This window comes from Thermobia domestica, chromosome 4 (assembly GCF_964235325.1).
Source record: "Thermobia domestica chromosome 4, izTheDome1.hap1.1, whole genome shotgun sequence".
NCBI lineage: Eukaryota > Metazoa > Arthropoda > Insecta > Zygentoma > Lepismatidae > Thermobia > Thermobia domestica.
In genome coordinates, this window is record NC_137457.1 from 260551783 (window position 1) to 260569552 (window position 17770).

Genomic DNA, 17770 nt, shown 5'->3' on the forward strand with positions numbered 1-17770 from the left:
GTTTAGGAGCTACGCCCATTTAAAATTATTTTCAAGTTACATTGTTCTAAGCTGTATAGTACTGTTCCTTAGGTCCTAACGATCAAGAAAATACTTTTCTTTTCTTTCTACGACCAATAGTTTGCCTTAAAAAGCCAAAAATGTAATGTGACACCCCCTACATAATGAACCGCCACTGTTAGCTTTCCAAAAAATTGTTCAAGTTTATCATGTAGGGTGTCTTTCTATATAGATTTTGACCTGACAAATCGATTTCTGTAGTCCATTTTGTCGTACAATCAATGGTTTAGGAGCTACGCCCATTTAAAATTATTTTCAAGTTACATTGTTCTAACTGAAATTGTAGTGTTTCTTAGGTCCTATCCTTCAAGAAAATACTTTTCTTTTGTTTGTACGAACAATAGTTTACCGTAAAACGTAATACCAGTCCGCTCCCTTCCCTTGTAAAAAATCTAAAAAAATAAAAATTGTTCAATTTTATCGTGTAGGGTGTCTTTCTATATACATTTTGACCTGACAAATCCATTTTTCTAGTCCGTTTTGTTCTACAATGATTAGTTAACGATTTATGAATATTTAAAGTTATTATACGGCAAAAATCGTACTTTTTTACCATTAGCGTCACCTATATAGTTATAATTGTCAGTACCATGCATGTTTTTGTGCGGTCAACACCAAAAAACTTTTCGGTCTACTGATATTTGTAGAAACGGCAATACCTCATACGTTTACCGACAAATCATTTCCCCACCATATTTTACTTGTTCGTATACAGTTTTCGTATGTGCTTCAAACATGGAAGAAGAAGAAGAAGACGGCAATTTTATGTTAGGTATGTATGAACATTTTAAATTTGCATGTGCTCTACATAAACATATCTGCTAATTCCATTTGTAATGTTTCAAATGGTACACATATCTTTAAAATAATGCTAAATTGTTAAAAAAAATAATCACTCAAATGCATTTACATATTCACTTACAATCTTAATTTATTCTCTATAATCCATCCGTATAATCATATTTCGTATACGCCACTGTTCTCAAATCGTTTGAATTGTCTTAACTTCCATCCCATTCAACGTTCATTAAAGACCGGTTCAAGCATGGATAGCAAGTATGCATATTCACGCTTTTTTCCCATCCCTCTCTCACACATACAAATATACATACATACATACACATGGAACGTCAATAAATTATTGATAAGGCAGGCATGCTCACTGGTAAACCGTTCATTTCTATTGCTCATTGTAATGTTTTCCCTTTTCTTTATTTTATGAGAGCAACGTTTCTCCTTTACCCTAGCCAGCATAATTGTGGGACGTAAAACTTATGATTTCATTGTAGTTTTACTGTTTCAGGTCCCGGGTTTGATCCCGGTCACCCACCATTCAAGATATATGTGAGCTTCCTCCCACTTTCTTTATTCTACCATTTCATGAAAACAACGTCTCTCATTTAACCTATGAAGCATAATTGTGGGACGTAAAACTTATGATTTCATTGTAGTTTTACTGTTTCAGGTCCCGGGTTTGATCCCGGTCCCCCACCATTCAAGATGTATGTGAGCTTCCTCCCACTTTCTTTATTCTACCATTTCATGAAAACAACGTCTCTCATTTAACCTATGAAGCATAATTGTGGGACGTAAAACTTATGATTTCATTGTAGTTTTACTGTTTCAGGTCCCGGGTTTGATCCCGGTCCCCCACCATTCAAGATGTATGTGAGCTTCCTCCCACTTTCTTTATTCCATCATTTCATGAGAACAACGTCTCTCATTTAACCTATGAAGCATAATTGTGGGACGTAAAACTTATGATTTCGTTTTCTCCCACTTTCTTAGCTTTCGGTGTACAGCGAAGCAATATAAGAGAGCCACTTGTCTTAATCATCAGTCTTCCTTAGCTTATAGCGTATAATTGTTGGACGTTAAACTAAAATATTTCATAAAGCTCTACTGGATGGGGTCCCAGGTTCGATCCCAGTTCGCACCGTGTGGCCTTTGTGCTGCACAATCAACATGTGCGTGATCTTCCTCGGGGTTCTCCCATCTTCTCTCACATAACTTGTATAAGGGCTACACGTTCAAACTTCATTCACATTTACATACACGATCATTATATTTACTAGTATTTCCACCGCTGTTAAAAATTTAACTCAAATCATGTTAAGTTTATTATTCTAACAATCATTAAAGCTAAATCATTGCTGACCTACTCATTATCGTGAAATCCAAACCATCCCACCTAAAATCCAAACCGTGTCTCTCACTCAATCAAATTCCAATCGCGCTAATACAAAAAGCATATTAAGGGAAAACGCCTCCCCACGCTATGATCACAAATCATATCAATAAAACGTATAAGAATTCTTACCTTTTAATTGTACAAGAAATAACTTTAATCACAGAACAAACACCAACTACGCAACACACACACACCTAATCAGATAATGAGATACATATATAATCTACATTGCGTTTTTAAACATGGAAGTTCCATCACCTGTCTTCCCTCATACTTTTTTTTTTTTCAAGTTAAAGCCCTGTGGATTGTGTAATCCCCAGCTGCTACAAATCGTTCCCATGGTCAAGTTACCAAAACTTTTACAATAACAACAACATATTAACAAAGCATAAAAGAAAAAAAAAAGAATTGTCTCTTCTAAAAGTAGAAAAAATATATAGCATGCATTCATTCACATTTTGCCTCTCATTCACGTAAACACGGGTAGTCTATTTTTTTCTCATGGTTTTTCAACACACACACACACACACACATATATATATATATATATATACTCTCTTGGGTCTTGTAAACAGGAGCTCTCTTTTCATGCATCATTACATGTTTCTATAGGTTAATATATAAGAATATAATTGGAACTCTCTTAGAGCCAAAACATCTCATACATGCTTCACTAAACAGCAATTATCAATCATACAGAGTATAAGGGTTCTCTTTCTCTCTCTCTCTCTCTCTCTCTCTCTCTCTCTACTCTCTCCCTCTCATATTACACTCAATTTTTCAATACACCATCCCCTCCCACATTTCCTCTTCAATTCAATTGAATCTAGTACACCTGCGGTTGTTTTTCACATCCTGTTACCTTATATCACAGGATGTTATTCCACACTTCCCCCCACTACTCTGCATTCGTCTATATAGCGAATATTGTCTTCCTTTTGTTTTGATTACCCCTCCCCCCTTTTTTTTATCCTATATGTTTAACATGAGGTCCGATACACGCATATCTCTACTCCAAATTGTTCCCTATAAGGGACGTGCCCTACAAGTAAACAACCGCATGCCAGTTTGTTTCTTTGCTGCTCACAACCAAGATCATATGCTGATCATAGACATACATTCAGATGTAATTACCTTATGGAAGTTGAAGGGCTATACTGCGACTGTGGTTTCCAGTCCCTACAGTTACAGCCAGGTTATGGATTCATCAATATCGTACTACAGTTCAGACTGGTATTTTTTTGTTCTCCTGGTCATCCTCATGTGTCTGCCGAAGCAGAAGATGCTAGACTAGTAAGATAACCTTAGTCAAACGTCAACGAAGGACGTCTACACAGTTAATGGAAGCTTCCCACTTTCCTGGTAGTACGTAAACTGCGTTCCGAAGGCAACATCATACTGGATTACGTGATCGTATTGCTGTCATGAAGGGAAAACTCTCAGACAAACACAAAATTTACAATCTTGAATTTGCACGCGAATGTGGATCGAACTGAGAAAATGTATTTTTTCTGATGAATCTGTATTCAGAACATCGAATGAGGGGCGACGTTTTGTGTATCGTCCGACAGGCACCCGATTTGAACCTAGATTTGGCTGCTTGTAATCGCAGTGCTCATGTAACTATTTCATGTTGAGATTGGAATTCCAGTCATGGTGCAGGAAAGCTTCACAGAATTGAAGGGCATTTGTACTGTGCTCAGTACTTACACACATGCGTAACATCATAGTGCCATCAAGACGAGTACTTTAGCTTCATGGTTTAATTCAATACCAGCAAGACCAGTCCCCAATGCATAGTTCTCGTGTGGTTCAGGTATGGTTCGCAGTGCAACCTGAGATTGATTTAGTTGATTGGGCGCCTACTAGAGCAGATCTCAAACCCATGGAAAATGTGTGGTGTACTCTAAAAGACAGTTGACCTGAGGCAGATTCACAAAGAATTCGGTGTGACCTGTTGGGTCTTGTTTCCGAGACATGGCTGGCTGGAGGTAAGGGAAGGAGATCTAATACATTCCATTCGCGGAAGAATGAAATGTGTAATAAATTGTGAAGAGTCTTGGACATAATATTAGTGAACGTTCCTTTTTTGTTTTACTGAACTTTTCTGAAAATATTTCTCGTACCAACCACTGTTTGTATCATATTTTGTCCAATCCTAGTAATAAAGAAAAGTCTCTGTGGAATTTGAACACTAGACCTAACAATTGGGAATTCTGCTCTACACCAGTGAGCTAACATAAACACACATACATACCCATTCTAAAGAAAGATGAATTTGAATTCCCTGTGTTCGATGATAATGATACTTATATCCGTTGAAAATGTATTAAATTTTATGATTTGCAGACTCGTGCTTAACCATAAAGCTAACGTGAACACTCCTGCCTGGCTCCTTCTGAAGATATAAAACAGAATTTTGAAGACAACGATATTAAAATCCATTAATGTATTTTTCTCTCCTTTGTCTTTTTCACTCAACTATGGATGAGAGAACTATGTTCGTTGTCTTTTCTTTCTTTGGAAATGTTCTTTTACATACGGAAACGTAAATGACAAAACCAGCGCGTGCTCACATGCATACATAGTTTCCAAGTACTATATTATTATATATTTCAATAAATGTTACTTTTTGCTAGACTTAATAATATTTCAACATATCTTATTACACTTAAAAGTAGAAATACGCATCTGAATATTTTTTTTTCCGATTGCGAAGGTTGGTTTGGCGTCTTGAACCTGGAATATTTGGTTTATTGTTTCCGAAGACACCCGAAGTTGGACTTAGAAATTCCTTTAGCTCTAAACGATTCTAGCCAATGTGGTCAATGTTTTTGAAATAGGATGTAATACATAGTACAGTGACAGGTTCAAAGAATGTATCTCCATTAGGAAAAGACTAATAATAATGTATACAAGTTGATATTTAGCATTGTATCTTTTTTTTTACATCTACTGTAAGTAAATAAACAATCATATCAACAGAATAAAACCTATTAGTTATTACTGCAATTAATGGCATACATCTCGGCATTATAAAAATTATTTTTTGTCTATAACTTTTTATCAGAATTTACGCTTAGGCATGTCATTCTGTCCATTTCGGTATCATCTATCTGTTTAATGAGTCTCATCAGATATTGGCATAAAGTTAATGTAAGTATTTCAGTATCAGTTTTACTTCCATAAGTAGTATGGTTTTGCTACATCCTTTTTTTAAAGGCTCTCATCTTTTTATTTTCTCTCAAAAAGTACGGATAAGGTTTTGTACCGACTAGGGATGGCCAATTCCGGAATTTGTTACTTTCCGGAATCTGAAAAATATAAGCGTAAAAATTCCGAATTTTGGAAGAAATCCGATTTAAGAACAATTCCGGATTTCGGAAAAGTTTCGATGTCAGAAAAATTCCGAAAAAAATGTTGGAAATGTCGGAAAAAATCTGGAATTTAGAAAATTCCGATTTCGGAATTTTCTAATTTCCGGATTTTTTCAAAATCTGGAAAGTGGAATTTCCGATTATGGAAAATATTGGCCATCCCTAGTACCGACATATGGGAACGTTCAGATCACAAAAACGGAATCAAATCTAATTTACCAACAAGTTCTGAAAAAGTCATAAAATTCGTATGATACATTTAAGTAAATGGAAAAGTTATCGCTTTCTTTTAACATTATAAAAGTTATTTATAATATCTGGACATTAATCCTTTAAGCTCAGAAAGGAGCTTCAGATAGAGATCTTTCTGATGAAAAGGAAATAATTTATATCCAAAGTAACTGAAAGAAAGTGGACTTGATTCCTTTGTGCACTGAACGCGCCATATAACATTTCGTTCAGCGTAGCAAAATTTATCGATTCGTTTATGCCTCATCTTTGGGCATTTATTTAAAAAGTTAAACGCTAATAATATTATAGAAATCCATAACATTTGCGATATGAAAAAGTTCGCGAATTAGTACCACTTCTGCCATTTCCTCATTATTTAAGTATTGTTTATTAACACAGTTCACATCATCTAAACTATTTATGTTATTAGGATTATGCTTCCTCGAGGCTATACATATAGCATACACTATTTCAACACGGGATATTATTGTTGAATTTCAGGTGGACGATCATGTGATTCGGACGCCATGTTAAACTTCAGGTCCACACGTCTCATATAGACTCACTTCTGAAAAGGAACGTTAAACTCCAATTCATACAGGGGGCCGCGGTGGCTCAGTGGTAGAGCGTTCATCTCTGGTGCTTGGGGTCCCAGCCCCCGCCAAGTGAACTTTGTGGTGGACAAACACCATGTGCGTAGGTTTTCTCGGGGTTCTCCCGTTTCCTCCCACTTTCTTCATTCCACCATTTCATTCATTCCTCATCATCACCGTCTCCTTTAGCCTAACCGGCATAACTGTGGGACGTAAAACTCAATTCATATAATAGAGGTAGTACGGTGGCTTGGTTTTATAAGAACGTTCATCTTTTGTTCTAGGGTTTAGTCGCTCGATTGGTAGACCATCATCTCCATGATGTTTCTCTGTGTGCTACTTCCACATTCTTATTCCGATAGTTTCTTCATAATCATTTATTTTTCATTAATTATCCGTCCCCTTCAATCTAAAGAACATAAGTGTAGGATGTTAAATTAAAATTTTCATATTACTAATTCTCCAAAATCAACACGTTGTTCTTATAAAGTATAGTCTTGCCGCTTCTTCGGTTTTCTTGTCACAAAATTCGTCGTTTTATCTAAATTTCTTGTAAAACTTAAGACAAGCATGAAGGTATTACATGTACTTACGATTTACTCGTCGTTTGTCCTAATTCCCATTTTGCCTAACTCTTTATCAGCAGTCAATCACAGATAAAAATCAAATCCGCCATTTTAGGTGAAATGTCAATTCCCATTTGGTCTAATTCCCATTATGCCTAACGATCTTATCAGGAAGAAAATATCCCTTATATAAAAGATCTGACAGTGTTTCAATGCTTACATATATAAATAAGTGACAAACTTACATACAATACCAAAATTTATTTCAAATAACTATAATCAAGGACTCTCTTTTGTTCACATTTCAGAAGTTAAACAAATTATGGCTATTGATTGGTTAGTGGTAGTGACTGATCAGTTCTTATTACTGATAATCAATTGCCATCAGAATAATATGTCAATTCTGAATTTATTTATTTCAACAAAATACACACAATATAGACTTTCCCAGTTATTCTCTTATTTAGTTCTTTTTCTTTTATTATTTATTCACTGATGTTGATTTCAGTGTTTGTTCATTGGCTGCAATCCAAACAAATAACCCAGTTGGGTTAGAATATAAAATATAAGGCAAAAAGCCTAACATATCACAAGAAGGCCGCGGACGTATACAATTAAAGTACTCATTTTTGCATTTAATATGCTTGACACAAACTACTAATAAGTGTAGATGTGAATGAAGTCTTGTAATGCTGAAGAAAGTAAAAATCGAAGATATGTTTCATGATCCTTGCAACTTAGGTCAATCCGGAATCTACTCATAACGAATCTCGGATAAAAGCCCACGGGATAAAAATTAAAAATTCAAAGGATTTTTAATTTATTCAGTATAATTACTACATTATTTGTATGCCGCAAAGCCAAAAATTAAAAAAAAAAAGAAGGAAAGGAATAAGAACAATTCATGAAATAAATTAGTGTCCCCAGTAAGTTGTTCTAGTAATTTCGTAGTAATTTCTTCTAGAGGTTGTAGTAATTTATTTCATGTATGAATAAGTTTTTTTTGGTATGAAATAGATGTTTACTAGTATAAGTATGGAAACACTGTCAGATCTTCTATATAGGGAGTATTTCCTTCCTGATAAGATCGTTAGGCGTAATGGGAATTATACCAAATGGGAATTATGCCAAATGGGAATTGTGCCAAATGGGAATTGACATTTCACCTAATATGCGGATGTGATTTTTATCTGGATTGACAGCTAATAAAGTGTTAGGCAAAATGGGAATTAGGCAAAGTGGGAAGACACCGTTACATTGCGGAGCTTTGAATTTTCTTTAAATTCTGTTAGCAAATGAGAGAGCTGCGATGTTGCTGTACGTCTTACAGATAGTATTTATATTTACGTCAGTCTATCTGCTGCCTCAAAGCTCATGTGGTTCGGGTCCCACGTTAATCAGTACGTCCCGTCTCATATAACCTCGCTGCCGAAAGGAACATTAAACTCAAAACCAACTCAACTCTATCTGTTGCCTGCTTATTCTCTTGCGCTGTAGTGACTCTGCTCAGTTACACCTCTTTAAAACATGGTAACCACAGTTTCCGTTTCATTCGCTTAAACCACACGTCATCAAGTTTGTCCCACGCTTTAGTTCGATTTCCATAAATGCTTAAATAACTTCGGATGTTATTATAACTAGCTACTTCTCCCAATCCTTCGGTTCGCTGGAGGTTATAAATCCGTTTAACTCATGGCAATTTTGAGTCATAGTCTCCGTTTTATTCGATTAGACCACACGTCATCAAGTTTGCCCCACGCTTTAGTCCGACTTCCATAAATGCTTAAATAACTTCGGATGTTATTATAACTAGCTACTTCTCCCAATCCTTCGGTTCGCTGGAGGTTATATACCCGTTTAACTCATGGCAATTTTGAGTCATAGTCTCCGTTTTATTCGATTAGACCACACGTCATGAAGTTTGTCCCACGCATTAGTTCGATTTCCATAAATGCTTAAATAACTTTGGATGTTATTATAACTAGCTGTTTCCCCCAAACCTTCGGTCAGCTGTATGCTGTAGGTTAAAATTGTGATGAATTAAAAGTTCATCGTCTAATTAACTTACTGATATACAAACATTAATGTTGAAATTTAAATATGATTACGTCTTGTTTATGTAGTATTCCTTAATGTGGGTTGGCCGTAAAGCTCGTTAAATATTGTACCGTCCTGAAGGTAAACGGCAACAACTGTCTGAGGTTTAAACACTATGTTTACTAAGTTTAATTACTAAGTTATATTGTTCTTGACATGCAATAAATATTTGTGGATTTCATACAAGTAATTACAACCTTATTTATTTTTAATAAAATCTTTGTCTTAATAATAAAGAGCAAAGCATGTATATGATCATCATCATCATTACCAATGTTCAAATAAAGATAAGCAGCGAACGTAGCCAGTGGCGGATTTAGTCTGGAGCCGGGGGGCCTCCCATTTTTTTTTGAGTGAGAAAAATAATTTAAGCTATTATTTACATACTTTTGAAAGTTTATAGTAAACTCATGATATACCTATCATAGTCTAGGTTCTAGCTGGCCCCGAAGTTTTTACTGAACGTAGCTTATAAGCAAGGTATAGAACGAGGCAGGATCAGATCCGACTCAAACTTCGCCCAGAGGACACATAAGAAAAAGGAAGAACAAATGACAAATTTTAGCTGCCCATATCCACAAACACCGGAGATATGCTCCGCAATATAACGCACCACGCGACAATATGATATAAGGTAAACGTCGCAAGATACCTATTTATGTCGAAAACGGAAAGGATCAAGATATTTGATATGCTATAACACTGACTTGGCAGCCATCTTGAATACCGCGATCTTGGATATAGCGTAAGGTATTGAAATGAGAAACTTGATGTGTGATATATCAATGTAAGGTAAAATGCAAAAGGAAAACCAATGATGTAACCGTGAAAAACATATGTGTAATTGTGTGGACGGGACGAAGTGTGGAAGACTCGGGTAAAACAAACGTGTATTCGAAGGACAGAATAATAGGGCAAGACCCCACGATAAATGGTACGCGACAAGTAACTGCAAGTGTCTGTGCATGAAAGTGCATCCACCTTGACAGATTATGCTTTTCGAGGATATTAGGATTTATTTTGGGACAGTGAAATCCACAGTTACAACCCGCGATACGAGCGCTCGTTTGGAAACAACATAAACTACAAAGGATTATCTCTTATGGAACAGTAATTCGGCAGCTCGCTCCAAAGTGTAGAAGATATCATCTTGGATTGGTGATCAAAAGCACGACCTACCTGTGATTGAAGCCCATTCCTAGACAACGTTTTGTTCGTTTCTTGTTCAATTTTCTTGCTGTTTCGTTTAAACATTTCGGCCCACATATGTTTAAACAACACTACCTGAAGCAAAGTGTGTACGAATGAGAAAGCCCAGCCATGTTCTAGCTTACATTTCTTTACGAATATTTCTTTTTTGTTTGCGCGGTTTGCTACACTGTTTCACGACAGTCCCAAACAGTCACAATATCAGGGAAAGGCAGCGTTCTGCATTGACTCGATGAGTTCCATGAGTTGTTGCAGTCTCCCACTAGAAGGCTAGTTTACCACACAATGAGACGACTCGAATTGTGCCTGTGGTTTCCACCATCCCAAACCGAATCCCAATCCTCGGAAAGCATAATCTGTCAAGGCGGATGCACTTTCACGCACAGACACTGTTGCAGTTACTTATCGCGTACCAATGTCGTGGGGTCTTGCCCTAAATTATTCTGTCCTTCGAATACACGTTTGTTTTACCCGAGTCTTCCACACATCATCCCGTCCACATCACTATACATATGTTTTTCGCGGTTACATCATGGGTTTTTCTTTTGCATTTTATCTTACATTGATATATCACACATCCCGCTTCTCATTTCAATACCTTACGCTATATCCAAGATCGCGGTATTCAAAATGGCTGCCTAGTCAGTGTTATAGCATATCAAATATCTTAATATCATTTTGGTGCTGCCCATCCTTTTCGTTTTATACATAAATAGGTATCTTGCGACGTTTACCTTATATCATATTGTCGCGTGGTGCGTTATATTGCGGAGCATATCTCCGGTGTTTCTGGATATGGGCAGCTAAAATTTGGCATTTCTTCTTCTTTTTTATTATGTGTCCTCTGGGCGAAGTTTGAGTCGTATCTGATCCTGCCTTGTTCTGTACGTTGCTTGTTAGCGGGAATTGTTAACAATTAGGAATTAGCTTTACTCCCAGACTAAGATGATTTTGTATTATAAGTAAATTATCCTTCCAAATAGATTTACTTACTTCTCGTGGTAAACAGTGCTGTTCGAATAGTGTTCTCCTTGGTTAAAAGTTTTGGTGCCATCAAAGGTAATTAAAGGCTGCTCATTTCTGTCGAACTGATAAAAACTTTTTGAAGTAAACGCAGGTACAACAAAAGCTGCAAGCACACCGGCAAGAATAGGAACGAATATGAAGCCACTTTTCACGATAAAGTCTACAAGCAGTAAAATAATGCTTGCTAAACCAGCCGTTACATGTATGTAAAACGCTAAGGGGATAAGGTCAATCTCTTTCCGTACTAGCTGTTTGTCTTCTGTGCTCACTGACGCCACTGCTAGCAGAAAAATGACGACCAAGAGAGGCAATGTATGCTCCATTTTCTTATCTGGAAAGAAATAACAAAAGAAGCACGTTGTTAGTGTACGTTCTACAAGTAATACCATATAAAGATGTTAATGCGAGAACGTACAACGCCCTTCCGGCTGGACTTAAAGTCCTGAAAGTTCTATCATGTTTATCTATCATTTAGAACACTTCGATAGTACTTTGTTAAAATAGAATACTTCGTATACGTCCAGCAGGATGGAAAGGTCTCCTGGTGGGAAGAGCATAAACTCTAGTTTTAGCGCAAAAACGAATCATGTTGGCACGACTGTTAGTTCAGTAATGGTGGTATGTTTTGTAAAGGTGATGGTGTGTACGTTTACGATCCCTGTGCTGATCCATCAAACACCATTAATGTGTGGAGTAGACGCGACTTTCGGTGATAACTGGGAAGCATAAAACCTACTCTTATACTGTTTATTGTATATTTTAAAAAGCGTTCTGCTGGAAGGCTTCCATCCTTCCGGAAGGACAAACTTACGTTCTTTCCATTGAGGAAATGCATCCTGCTGACAGCCGCCGTCCTGGACGGCGGCTCGTGTACAGAAGTCCTTCCGAAAAACCCTTCCAGCAGAACAGAGGGTTGTACGTTCTATCATTAAGTTTAAACCAGAATGATAAAGTCAGGAAAATTGACCAATCACATGATATACAGACAGTTCTGGAGACAGGGAAACAGGTAAAATATCGATTCTACACCACTAATGCCAATTTTATAGTGGATTAATGATGCGCATTACTAGTCTAGTTGCTATGGCGTGCATGTCTTTGGTGCATAGGAACACGGGTTCAAATCCCGGTGGAAAAGCCTTACAATAAGGACGCATTGTGTGGGGGTTCAAATTCCACCATAAATAGTAGTTTCACGTCTCATATAATCTCGGTGCTGAAAAATGACGCTAAAATTCAACTAAACAAGAATTAACCAAATTGAGATAAAATATTACCATGTTTGACTTCTGGTGTGGCATTTCTTAACCAGATATTATGACTTTTCTATTTAGAATATAATTTAATGCCTTTTTCGTCTTCCCATACTGAAAAATAACGCAATGGTTTTGAAGGCAGACTATGCAAAAAGGTTTAACAAAGCACTTTGTGCTGAACTGCATCTTTTATATTCTACACGTCAAGTGTTACAGGCTCACTGAACTAAATTTTGATGATTCCTCTTGGAAAATAATGTAGTCTTCCCTGTTTGACTCTTGCGTACGGTATTTAAACTCAAATAGATCTTGTAATTATCTTTCAGTGTAATGTTTTGATTGACACTGAATGAGACAGAAAGAAAATTTTAATTTAGTGAGAATTTAGAGAGGGGATGAAATAATCATGTTTTTGAATGACGATGTCTTCATATCTTCGAGTCAACACTGGATCTATCCGGGTCGAGAGTCTCTCCAAGTCACTGATCTGACTACTAACTACATTAAATAACTAGAAGTTGGCATCTCTAAAGATCTCAGAAACCCAACTTCAGTTGCTCATACTCCCATTCATGTAAACTCCATAAATATCATAAATATTTCGAAAATGTCTCATCATATATATATATATATATATATATATATATATATATATATATATATATATATATATATATATATATATATATATATATATATATATAATATTCTGGAATCAACTTATCAAATCTACGTATACCTTAGTCATTTACAGCAGTTTTCCCTTTGTGAATAACATTCCTTTCTGTTTTTCCCCTTTCTTTTCAATCACGACCTGATTTTTAATTGGTATACGCAATTATAGTCTTACAGGAACCTCAACTTAGTACAGTGGCCAACCCAATCAAAAATTGGGAGGAACTCGTTAGTGGATAATGATGATGATCATGATCACAATAATTATCTTAATAACTTTACATTTAAATTAAGTTTTGCATCAAGAATGCCAGCAATTGTACTAAATGGTGAATTATAAAAAAAAAAAAAAAAAGAAGAAGAAGAAGAAGAAGAGCAATGTATTTATGTATAACATTTGTTTACTTTGAAACTGAAAAATATACACATGAAAACTCCAGCTAACTCATAAGTTGCCGACAATATATACAATGACAGTGAAATGTCGTTAGTTAATGTCAATAAATCTGTTGAAATGACACTGTATAATTCTATTTTTTTTAAAAAAAGAAAGCTTAGTCAATTAATGTATTCAAATGGCAGTGTTTAATTCTAATGAGAAACCGTAGTCAATGGATTTATTTAATAGACAATGTACAATTCCAATGAAAAATTTAGTCAATGTATTTAGTCAAATACCAGTCTTTAATTCCAATGAAAACCTATAGTCAATGAATTAACCAAACGACAGTGTATAATTTCAATAAAAGTCATAGCCACTGAATTTCTAGCTTCAGAGGTGTCAACCTAAAGTGGCGGTTTGGCCTACGAGTGTAACGAGATTCCCGTACATGCGGATCAACCACAACAACAACAACAAAAATAAAGTATAATGTAAATATATACAGGGTGTTTCAAAACAACACCGACAACGTTTGGGAGGTGATTCCTGACACCAAGATAAGACAAAAAGTATAGACCTATATGGCTGCACAAATGCTTCTCTTCGGTGCTATAGGCTGCTGAAAACATCAAAAAAATGAAATTTAGAGGTCCATAGCTCCAAAACTATGGGACCTAACGTAGTTGTGTAAAGATTTCACTTAGAAACCAGTATGTGCCCTACCCAAATCAACGTTAAAGCTGGAAGTGAATGATTTCTACAAGTTAGAGTTTCAACAAAGGGTCAATAAAAAATAATTTACATCTTTTTAGAACGCTAAAGCGATACGAATAAAACTAGTTCTCGTTATCTCTTATCGTTTTAACACCTTACGTATATCAATATTGAGATTAGAAGTTTTAGTAGATTCCCATTATTGCTGGGATTACTGGAGAATTAAGAAAAATGAAGTCTTTCAGTTTTTACGTCCAATAGTTATACAGTGTAGGCTAAAGGAGACGGTGATGATGAAAAATGAATATGAAATGGTGGAATGAAGAAAGTGGAAGGAAACGGGAGAACCCCGAGAAAACAAATGCACATGGTGTTTGTCCACCACAATACCCACTTGGGATCAAACCAGAGACAAACTTGAGAATTAGGGTTGAAGATGAAATGAATTCTTGGAACACTTATTTGATTCCAGGAAATCTCTTCTTGTTGTCTGTTGCTATTTCTGCTTTATAGGCCCTATTGATCAGCGTTGAAAATTGTAGCATGTAAGATTATAAAAAAAAAAGGTCATTTAAAACTAGCGCCACTTCTAATGGGTGGTGAAAATATGAACTAGCATTGTTCTGGACGTAGTTAACTGACCACTTTGTGGTCATTGGAAAATTGAATACAGACGGGGAGCACATGCTCTTGTTAATCGTCGAAATGGTGCTATTTATATAGAAAGTTCAGAACTTTGTCATCAACGTCTTTATAATTTGGTGAATTGTGATATATTCGACATAATCTGGATAAGTATTTATACTATTTTCTTGAAAGTGACCAGTAAAATCTGTTGAAGTTGAATAGGAGTCTAATCTGAATACTCTTACGAAGCATTTTTTTTGTGTTATAATATCTACGAGTGAAGTTTGCAATTTATATTCCTATTTTGACTGACTATGTAATAATACTAGTGATAGTGAAGATTTTTACTAATTTTCCAAAAGTATTATCTGAATGAACTTTTAATACGTGGAAAAAGATATTGCTACGAATGATTCAAGGGAACATTTAACAGCAATTACCATGATTCATCGATGGATTATATAATCAGAATTTGCTGTATGAGTTACTACAATATTCTATATTCTAGTGTGATTTATGAATAAAATCATTCTACGTTTTAGTGTACTAATTGATTTAGTGATACTTGTGCAAAATTACATTAAAATTTTGATATCTCTATCGTCACCACGTTTTTGTGTTTCTAACGCACTCACCCAAATTCCATTATAATGACTTACTTTTTTTTTAATAATTTGTGTGGGTTTTATACCCTGCACCACGGCGTCTAATTTAATACAAGGCGTCGGCGCAAAATGGAAATAGATCATCTCAATGAGTAAACTCGATTCCTAACATTCGACATTCTACATTCTACAGAAAACAGTTTCATAATCTATCTAACAGCTCTTGACATTTTTTGTCTCCTCCCCGAACGAACACACGAACAGAGTAAATGTATGAAGAAATTTGTTTTAGTGAACCGAATTCCTTAAAGAGTGGTTGAATGTGTTCTTACCTCAGTTCTGTTGTGAGGGTTCTTAGTTCGATTCCGAATCACACAAGTTCAAAATGGACAGCATTGTGTCCGTGGGTTTTGTAGATGTTTTCTCGTCTCCTCCCATATTCTCATCCCACCAAATATTTCATAAACGTTTATTTTTTTATTAATCACCCGTTTCCTTCACACTAAAGAGCTTTAATTTCATTTATTTTTTACCCAAAGAAAAAAAGGTGTAATTAAATTAAAGTTTAGCTGTAAGAACTTAAATACATACTGTATGTTGCGTATGCACTGAATTATCTTCGTAGATTCTGACCTGGTACAGAACTAGAAGTTGCTTAACTTTTCTGAAAAACTATACTTACCTGTGTTGAGAATTACGTTATTCCTCTGGTGGATGAAAAAACTGGTGGAACACAACTCAAGGGGAGAAAGGTCGAAACTAACTATTCACTGAAAAGAAAGGAATGCAACCCTCTGCTCCGTGTTAGGGGATGTGTTAAAAATGGATACGTTGCAGCGAAACCTTGAACTTTAAATCGTGGAATGTTGGTATTAGTTTCACAGCGCAAAAGAGTGACGAGAAGATGAGTTAACATTTTGTTAAATTATTTTATATAAAAGAGAGTGTTTTTTATACAGTTTGGCACTACAATTACTTATTTAGCCTACTTCAAAAACCTTTCTAAAAAATGGGTCTTAACGTTTCTTGATTTCTTATGTATAGTATTCTTAGTAAAATTATTACTGTAAAAAAATTTAATCTTTTAGAAAATAAATTTAAATTAATAAGTTATATTTTTATGTGATAAATTGATAAAATTGGGTGGTCTTCCTAACGTTGAGGACTAAAAAGTTTTTTTTAAGAATATTTGAGATGTGATTCTCTAAAATACAATAACATTCAGTGGTTTTAATATTTCATTTTATCCCACGAAGAAATTATTTTCTTCTTCTTTATTGCATTTTATGAGAACATACCGGTAAAACCTACCTTCACGGACACCTCCAATTAGCAAACAACTCCGGAATACAAATCAAGTGTTTTGCCCCGGCAAAAATGAGAAGCTTGGGGGAAGACAATTGTATGCAACATTTTCTAACTTTCACGTAAACTAGAAAAGAAGTTTGAACATTTCCACACAATGCAACGCAATGACACATACGAAACTAGCTTCCTCTACCACACTGAGAAAAATCCGTTCTCCAGACAGTGGTTTATTGTATATACAAATATATGGAATTCTCTTGCTTACTACAGAAATCAGTATGGAGCATACGTTATCCGTATGTTACATAGGTACTGCCCTTACGTGTTACATCATGCCGTTGTACAATGTCTGATATCTAACAGTCTTCCTTATATTACATACATATATGTATGTTACCTTCGTCAGCTATATGTTATATACGCCCATTTGTAAGTGAGATCCTGACTGCCTATATTGTTTCATACGGAAAATACGTATAGATGGAACACTTATACAGAAAGTATTATAAAACATGCGTCTGCTGTACGTCATGGTTTCAGTTATACGTCTGCTGAACGTCAAGTCCAAAAACTACAGGAATTACGCATGTAACCTATCTTTTTTAAGTACGCCACCTACATTTTTTTTCTCTGTGTAACAGAAAGTATTATAAAACATGCGTTTTCAATTATACGTTTGCTGTACGTTAAGTCCAAAAACTACAGGATTTAAAAATGTAACATACGATTTTACGTACGCCACATACAATTTTTTTCTTAGTGTATCTGCTCAGGTACATTTCGGAAATTAAACTTTCTATACACTTTCTTGTGGTTCGATCCCAACCCATTCTATCTACGAACTTAATTTCAT

At 35.5% G+C, this 17770-nt stretch overlaps 1 protein-coding gene across 2 annotated transcripts in view; it reads right to left on the reverse strand.

Moving 5' to 3' along the window:
* The window catches only part of LOC145683493 (uncharacterized), a 47711-nt gene extending 30559 nt beyond the window's left edge, over positions 1-17152 (reverse strand). Inside the window, exons 1-2 of one of the 2 annotated variants that reach the window (XM_081754831.1) lie at positions 16921-17152; positions 11318-11681 (exon numbers count right to left, since the gene is read on the reverse strand). In XM_081754831.1, the coding sequence (XP_081610957.1) occupies positions 11318-11673 (356 nt within the window). In that variant the 5' untranslated portion in view covers positions 11674-11681; positions 16921-17152. Of the gene's footprint in view, positions 1-11317; positions 11682-16291; positions 16432-16920 lie in introns of those variants that run through there. The other variant, XM_081754830.1, reaches the window with a different exon arrangement.
* Between the last annotated feature and the right edge of the window lie 618 nt (positions 17153-17770).